This window comes from Alligator sinensis, unplaced genomic scaffold (genome assembly GCF_000455745.1).
Source record: "Alligator sinensis unplaced genomic scaffold, ASM45574v1 scaffold31_1, whole genome shotgun sequence".
NCBI lineage: Eukaryota > Metazoa > Chordata > Crocodylia > Alligatoridae > Alligator > Alligator sinensis.
Window position 1 is genome coordinate 332,661 of NW_005841884.1, and position 8,388 is coordinate 341,048.

The 8,388-nt window shown below is 41.9% G+C and overlaps 1 protein-coding gene across 1 annotated transcript in view; it reads left to right on the forward strand.

Annotated features, from left to right (window-relative positions):
• The window catches only part of COP1 (COP1, E3 ubiquitin ligase), a 210,567-nt gene extending 203,106 nt beyond the window's left edge, over positions 1–7,461 (forward strand). The window contains exons 19-20 of the mRNA XM_025196730.1: positions 2,923–2,967; positions 6,307–7,461. Coding sequence (XP_025052515.1) covers positions 2,923–2,967; positions 6,307–6,324 — 63 coding nt within the window. The 3' untranslated portion in view covers positions 6,325–7,461. The remainder of the gene's footprint in view (positions 1–2,922; positions 2,968–6,306) is intronic.
• Positions 7,462–8,388: the final 927 nt, after the last annotated feature.

The window sequence follows — 8,388 nt, forward strand, 5'->3', positions numbered from 1 at the left end:
GTGCCAAAACAGCCTGATGGGTGACAAAGGATGTCTCCACCATTGCAGTCAGATTCATGGCCCTTGTAGTGACTGTTTTTCATGGATCCAAGTGCTAGTCTTTTGAGGGAATAGAACTGAGTGAGCTACTATAGACTTGGAATTAAAATGGATTTCAGAGAAGGTCACAGTCACTTTTCTCCTTATGACATTGTGCAGGAGTACAAGAAAATACTTTGTACGTGCAGGCCCAGTGAATCATTCTTTTAAAAAGCCTGCAAACATGAGGTGCATATGCATCTATGGTGAGGTGCACACTGGCTACAGTATCTTAAAGAAGCATGCTTATTGAAGGCAATAAATACTTATAAATAACATTTAAAAAAATGGAATTTCTTTCCAATCGTAGAAAGTTATGTTGGCTGCCTTTTTAATGGCAGCTGAGACCCTGGTAAAGGCCATAGAAGTTGAAGAAGAATTTTGGTCAATCAAGAACTTATGACTTTGTGAAGATGTATAATTAACCTTAGACATTGTGAAACTGGGTAATTCCTCTCTTTATGTATCTGCACAGGCAAAAAGATTGATTAAATATATTCATGTCTGTCTGTCACCAGTTATAAATTTACAGATCACATGCTGTGTGAATAAATTTTTTTCACAGCCTGCTTAGGTTTTTAATGTGTTGAGTGTAATGGCTGTTTTATAGGCAATACAAAAGGAAGAGAATTGTTCCTCCAGGGGATAAAAAAGTTACTTAGATTGTATTCCCATAGAACCTAGCACAATGCTAGAGTGCCTTAACGAGCAAGTCATCGTTTGTTGAATGGCTGACTAGGAGCTAATTTTCTTGCTGTCTTTTCTTGCTTGTATGTATAGGCTGTGGATGAAAGCAATAGATCAGTGATTATCCCAGGCCCAGAAAGGAGTTCTAGTAGAAAAAACATAGGTTCCAAAGAAAGAAAGAATATGACCCTCTGGCATATTTATTTTATATAGTAGGCAAAGCTGCCCATTGAGCCCAGAGCTCATTTGCAACGATGCCCTGGCAGACTACAACAACAGTAGTGATTTACCAGTCACAATGCAGACAAGAATGATTCAAAACCAACAGTGATCATTCTGTATTCATCAGCTACAGCCTTTTGTTCCAGACATTTGATAGCTGCTCATGCTTCTCCCTTGCCTCCAAAAATTACTCAGATATCTCAGAGCAATGCAATTCCTATTTTAGCCACCCAAGTCATTCATCCATGTAAATTTGTTTCTTAACAAGGATTTTTCTTAATGACAGAATTTGTCCTGGGCTTTAGGCACCAGAACCTGATCTTTTAAATAGGAAGTTGTGGGATTCTTAAGACTGACCCTCTTAGTTGAGAAAGGAATAGAAATGAGAATTTTGTCATTCTTTTTTAGGGCTTGGTTTTTCTGTACAAGAGCTTTTTGCCTTGAGGGTCACACATGAGCTAGTGTCAAAAAGTTCATGCTAATCCTGTAATGGATACTATCCAGGGGGAACAGATGCATTTATGATACTGTAGTCCAGTCACCCACCAAAAGGTAACTATTACTAGAAAACTAGCTTTTCCTGTTATATAGGAATATATATTCTCTCCTGCTGCTTCAGATTGGGTGCTCCTGCAGGGTTCAGAGCCTTATGATGAAGCAGTTTGCAGCCTAATCTTTTAGGTACTGGGCTAAAAATTCATGTACTTCGGCTGCCAAGTGCCAGCATCTACCAGTTTTGCACTCAGTTGATTTAGGTCTAGCTATTTTCCCCTGGCTCGCTTGCTGAATGCATTACTTCTTTGAAGAAGGTATATTCTACTCACTGAGCTTATTAAACCCACGCATGTTAAGTGATGGGACAATTAAGGTAAGTTTGTCTGAGAATGGATAGTTCCTCTCAAAGACTGATCTTTCCATTTATCTTGCTGCTGCTTCTTTCAGCTGTCTTTAGACAACTGTCAGTTGTGCCAGCCAGTTTGGCAGCATATACCATAATTACTGGCATTACAGGGCTAGATAAAAAGCCATGTGGAAAGCTGCCTCTGATTGCTTTTTCAGAATTCTTCTTCTTTTCTTCCTTTCCCATTTCTCCCCTCCGTTTTTTTTGTGTTTTGGAGGGGGTGGGGTTTAGCTTATTGATGCTTTCTTTTTTTTTCTTTCTGGATTTTTTTTTTTTTTTTTACCTTCTGTCATCAAAGCATTTGAAGTGGGTGGAATTGGACTTGTTTGACTATCTTAAGAACACAGTCTTGAGTGCGTAGGAAGCGGGTCAGCTTCCATCCAGAACCTTTGATTTTGGGATTTCTCTTTTCCTGGTTGTCTACTAGGCCATAGTGGTGCAGCCCAGATGAACAGGCTGTGCGCGCCTGGTTTGACTCCTTGTGAATACCTAAGCGGTAGATAGGTGGTATTTCGATAGCATCCTTCAAGTTTGGGCCAAGTCCAGTCAGTTTGGGTGTCACTGTCATTTGTAGGTACAGAAAAGCTGTTATATTCCTCTTATTTTACTTTCCATTGCAGATTTGTTGGTTATTTTAATTGCAGGTTACGCTGGTTGGAGAGCTTTTTATAATGTTAATTATTCAGTTTATTTAAGGCACCAGAGACCTTTGTATGCACACTGCCAGGAGATGTAAATGTTGATTGTTACTTGCCTGCCTCACATGGGTGTTGTGAGGATTAATTCATGTTTGTAAATTGCTTTCAAGATTAAACCTCTATACAAGCATTGAGGATTTTTGCTTCCTAATTCTTTCAGGTAATGTAACCTCTTAAAATAAGATTTCTAGCTTCAAAAGCACATCAGAAATGTCAAGAGTTAATTTTTTCTAAACTGGATAGGTTTTTAATGTTTAAATTAAAAAGCAGTTTCCTATTCTACATTACTTCAAAAGCCTTCTTTACAAACTCTGATAGCTCCTCTTCCTTTTTCAGGAATCCAATGTGCTGATTGCTGCTAACAGTCAGGGTACAATTAAGGTAAGTTATTTCACATGTCTCTGTTTTGCATGTCTGAATCCATGGTCAATAAGAACAAAGGTCATAGAAGCTATACAGCCAGGAGGAACTATTAGAGGAGGTCATCCCAGCTGTGGATGTCTGTAATTTAAATTAATGTATTTGCATCTGGCAAAAGCTAGGAAGAGGGGGACTAGAGCAAAAGCAAAAAAAAACCCACCAAAAAACCCAAGTTAGAGTGTGAGTGTGGAAAAGAAGCTGGTAAATTCCCAGGAGCCCTATCCCACTGTGCCAGTCCTGAGGGTGCCTCTGCTGTACTAGAAAGAAATTAAACAGAAAAGCTTGCAACATTTTGTAGTGTGCTGCCACTGAGATTAAACATGGAAGACTTCTGCTTTTAAATATGGTGCCTTTTTCTTTACTTGAAAAATAAGCATCATGCCTCATTTTCTGCAAAAGCCATTAGATTTTGCATCAGTTCAAAGGGTCCATCAGTGGGACTGTTTTGAAATGAGGCATTCATTCGGTGCTGTACCCCACAAACACCTACATGTGCAGCCACATTTGCACACTAATCTGTGACTGAGCGCCAAGAACTAGAAGAGACTTAGTTTATTGGAGTTAGCCACACACCATCCTCTTGCTATAGGTTCTAATGCAGGGTACAGCAATCCAAACTCACAGCAACAATCAAAGCAAGAAAATTCACTGCTTGGCTTTTCTCATTCCCAGCATCATGACCTGCTCTTCTTGATAACAGCTGCCGGTATAGTCTCCTAAATATGACTGACTTCCTATTGTGCAGAAAGTCAAGTGTGTCACTAGTCTTGGACCACACTCCATGACCTCCTTCCCTCAGAAACATGACCACCTGGGGGAAGAGCAACCTGCCAGCCATCAGATAGATAAATTCTGTCCCCTGTCTTGCACCAGGTGTTACCTAACACGTTCCTGTGCAGGAGTATAATTGAGACCCAGGCTAGAGCATGAACTCTCCAAGCACTCCCCAGGGGTTCTTCTGTTTTTCACTACCCCTCCTGCAGCTACGACTACTTAGACCAGTGAATAATTTAAAGTCAGACTTTAACTATCAAAATATAAAACCTCAAAGCCTCTAGCAAGAAAGTTCCCAAGACTGTTCTCTTGTTTCTGACTGTTGCCTTTCTTTAAGATGTCTCTTCCCTAAGCAGTCTGTAAATGAAAATCCATTAACAGCATTTAATCACCAGTTGGTGATTCTGGCACTCTTTTTGACCTGCTGTCCCTTTTGTTTAGTGAGCCGCAGAACTGGTGCATTTTTTAGTTCTCAGAATGACATATAACAGGGAATGCTAATCAAACTAGCTGCTGCAGAATATGATCAGTAACATTTGCCACCTCCATCTTGCACTTGCCTTTCATTCTAGAGCAGTGGTCACCAACCAGTGGATCGAGATCCACCAGTAGATCTTGGAGTCTATCCGAGGCTGGGGTGGGGGCTGAGTGTCCACGTGCATGCTCACATGTGCCCCAGCCCAGCAGGTCAGTTTGTGGGGGAGGGAAGGGGTGGGGGCTAGATCGAGGCCCCCACCGTGAGAAACAGTGCTGCAGAGGCAGGAGCAGGGATAAGTTGAGTGGGGCCATGGCTGGGTGGGACTCATCTGCTGGGGAGGTGCGCCCCCAAATAATTTTTTCTCCCTCTGCCTCGATCTGCCCCCCCTCCCCTGTCCCTCCCCACAGACTTACCTGCTGAGTGGGGGGAAGGGGGTGGTATTGATGGTCAGTGTAGCAGATTTGTAATCGGGAATTCTGATTTCTTGCAGTGGTTGGTTAGGGTTTTACAGCCTAACTTCAGTCACTTCAGAAAACCCATTTTGTTCCCCTGCTTCTGCCACTGAGATGCTGACCTTTAGTGACAACTCCAGTTCTCTGGCAGCTAAAGCAGCCTTGCTGGACCTGATATTTCTACTTTAAATATGATAGGGGAGCTTAACAGGGGGGAAAATCACTTTCCAGGTCACTTGTATGCATTTGAAAAAAACAAACAAAGCCCATGAAATATGAGTGTCGGTTCTCCCCCCAGTCCCCCATTGCAGGCCTCTTTTAACTATTTTAGGGCTGCCAAACCAGTGGCCCACAGGTCACATGTGGATCCCGGACCAAGCCACTCCCCCCCCCCCATCATTATTTCCCCCCCATCAGAGGCTTTGGGCTCCCCTTCCCTCTGACTTCTCCCTTCTGCCCCAGGTTGAATCAGTGTTGCGTAGCCTGTGGGGTGGGGTGCTGGCTCTGTGGAGGAGCCCACACCCAGGGAGCTGAAGGTGGGGCTGAGGCACTTGAGTCTGCCTGGCTGGGTACAGTGGGAGGGAGGGAAGCACCCATATACTTGAGTCAGCACAGGGGAAGGAGAATATTTTTGTGCTTGGTGCAGCAGGAGAGCACCTGGGAGGGCCATGCAGCCCATGGGGCTGTGGCTTCTGGTCACCAGGAATTTGAACAGTCCTGAACTATTTGAACGCTCTGCACATGCCGTTCCATGCCTACCCCCTCTCCCCCATTGCTTCTGCTACTACTGTACATACTGCTGTTGCCTCTTGTTCTCAAGCGATTCATTTAAAAGATTTGCAGGTTATTGTGCTTTACTTCAATCATTTCCCATGAGTAAAACTGGTGGCACACATAAGCGTATGACATTTTTAGTGAATCCAGCAGCAAAGGAAAACTGATTATGAAGGAAAGGCTTTTTCTCACATACCCTGATTGTTAATTAGTGAAGAGGGGAAGGAAAATGTGTAAACAAAGACAGTTATTAACATTCTCATGTTTCCTTTTTAATTTGTTTGACTATGATAGCATCTACATGGGATGGTCGGTAGGTAAAGAGACAAGACCAGGTCTAGTGAGGTTTAATGAATAGCTCAGAAATCCTGTATAGATAGATGCATTATATTCTGCTGTATCCAGTTGAGGGAAATCCTGTTTTCCAGGGTTTGAAAATACTGCACTGTGTTAGCTTAGGAAATGTTAATGCATGTATGAAGAGAAGTATCTGATGAGAGCAAATCTTTGGTCTGCACTGGTCCTGCTTTTCAGGAAATGGGAAAATACAAGATGTGATTGGTTGGTTTTGTCCTATTGTGTTATATCACAATGTATTGTATTGCATATGAAGTGGAAGGCAAGCTAAGGCTTTTAACTCCTCTGTGGTGCTTGTCAAGTGTCCAAGAGGTTCTAAGTGACACACTCATATGCTGATGAATAAAGAGTGAGGGAATGGAAAAAAAGGGCCAGATCACTTCCTGCTGCTCTGTGTGGTATAGTAAAAGATAATGAATGTAGTAAATCCCAGGTCTAATTGCTTGCTCTCTCTGTGTTAATCAGGTACTGGAGCTGGTATGAAGGGTTTTCTCTCAAGGCCTGAGGTACTGGTCCCACTGACATGCTACAGCATTCATCTGGGATCTTCACTGGGACAAGAAATTGAAACCACCTTGATGTTCCTCCCAAAAACCATCATGTTTGGGGTTTTTTTTCCCATTTATGGACTCTCTAGGACCTTTCAAGATACTGGGAACACCAGTGAACTGTCTGCCATCAATGTTAACTCCACGGACTTTGCTGCTGCTGGTGATGGTATGGTTGTCTAATTTTTATGTTAGGGAAACAAATTCTTTTAAATAAAAACAAATAACAAAGGAATAATAAAGTGTATTGAGCCACATGCTGAAGCTGGAAGATTCTCTCTTGTTGCATATGGGAACAGATTTACTTGGGACGGGAGCTAATCAGATCACAGAACTATGGGCAGTAGATGGACGTGCATACCTATGTTACTTCTATCTGGCTTTTCCTTCATCTCCAATGGGAGGAAAAAAAACTCTAAGCCTTATTTGGACATTTAAGCAATTTGCTTTGAGATTATAAAATATATGTGGTTTAGTTGTATGCTGTTGTTTGCTTTTTTTTTTTTATGCATTAAAAGTTTATAGAAGTTGCTAGGTTGACAGCTCTGGAGACTGAAGTCCTCTGGATATCAACAGGAAAGTGGCAGCTCCCCCTGTCTTTCTATTATGCCTCTACCCTGACATTGAGAGACTAAAGATAGGGGTAATTTATTTTTATGCCCACTTAATCCTGGCCTCTCTGCTGCCTGCCAACAAAACAAAGGTGCCGACTGATGCGGACACCTCTACACTGGGAACTGGACTGATACCGCCAAACTATTGCATACAGACCACCAAACTGTTATTCGATAAAGACTTGCTGTCACCACTGACTTGGGCTGGATTTGTATATTTCTGCTAGAGGTGAAAGTTTCCACATCCAATTACCAAATGCTACACAATTCATTTTCCCATATGCTCTAATTATGTTTGCCCCTACTCGTATCACCTGTGGAAGCCAAGCTTTTTTAATGTTGTAAGAAGAGGGGATCTGATGGATTATAATGTGTTTCACAGATATAGTAGTTTTAAGTGAACATGCATACACTTTATTCTCCCTCTCCATGTGTACAATAAACCATGATGCTGAGTGTTAAGTTGTTACTTTGTTGGCAGAACAGCAAGGGTCCAAGAGGATGTCTCTCACTCATGAATGGCAGTAATAAATAACTGCCAGTTTGGGAATACCCGTATTGGTTGTCAGCTTCAGCTTGGTAGTTTTATTATATTCCATCTAGCAATTGCTGGTGGATGGTTATGAAAGGCATCCTGCCTCATCCAGTGATTAATGGCTGTGATACTGAACTAACAAACCAGGTGTGGGATCCCACTTCAGGGTGCATAGAAGAGAAAATGGGGAGAATGGCCCTGAAGTTTAAACAAAGAATGTAGGAATCAAGGATTTGGGATTCAGTTGCCAAATGCCCTAGATGTGACCCTGTTTGAATCACTTAATTTCATTGTATGTAATTATTAGCCATGGATGAAATGGGGGTAAGACCTGCTAATTGTAGCTAATAGGCACCAAGGCTTCCTGGCAGTAATTTGCTTAAAAGTGGTTTGAGAATCTCAGCTGGGAAGATACAGTAGACAAGTAAAATTACTATCATCCTCCTTAGGCTTTCATCCAATGGAAAGAAAGTGAATGAGGATCCTTGACTCCAAATGCAATTTGAATGTGGGTTTCTCAAGTGCTTTGTTTTTTTTTTCACTGGCTTCAGACAAAAGCATGTGTGAAAGTGAGTATGTGAGCCAAAAAAGAAGGGGGAACGCTTAGAGAACCAAGAAGTGAGAGGCAACAAATGCCTTGCCTGAGATGTAAGAATTTTTGTGGCTGATATCTTTTATTGGACCAACTGCATGGTTGGGATAGACAGAAGCAAGTTTTTGGCTATCACAGTACCTTTCCTGGACTTCTGGGAGAGAAGTATATGCAGCAGTTAAGTAGCAGATGTAACAAGAGCTTATGTAAAAAGTCCATATGTAAACCAAAACAGGATGTAAGAGAAATTTTCAGGTA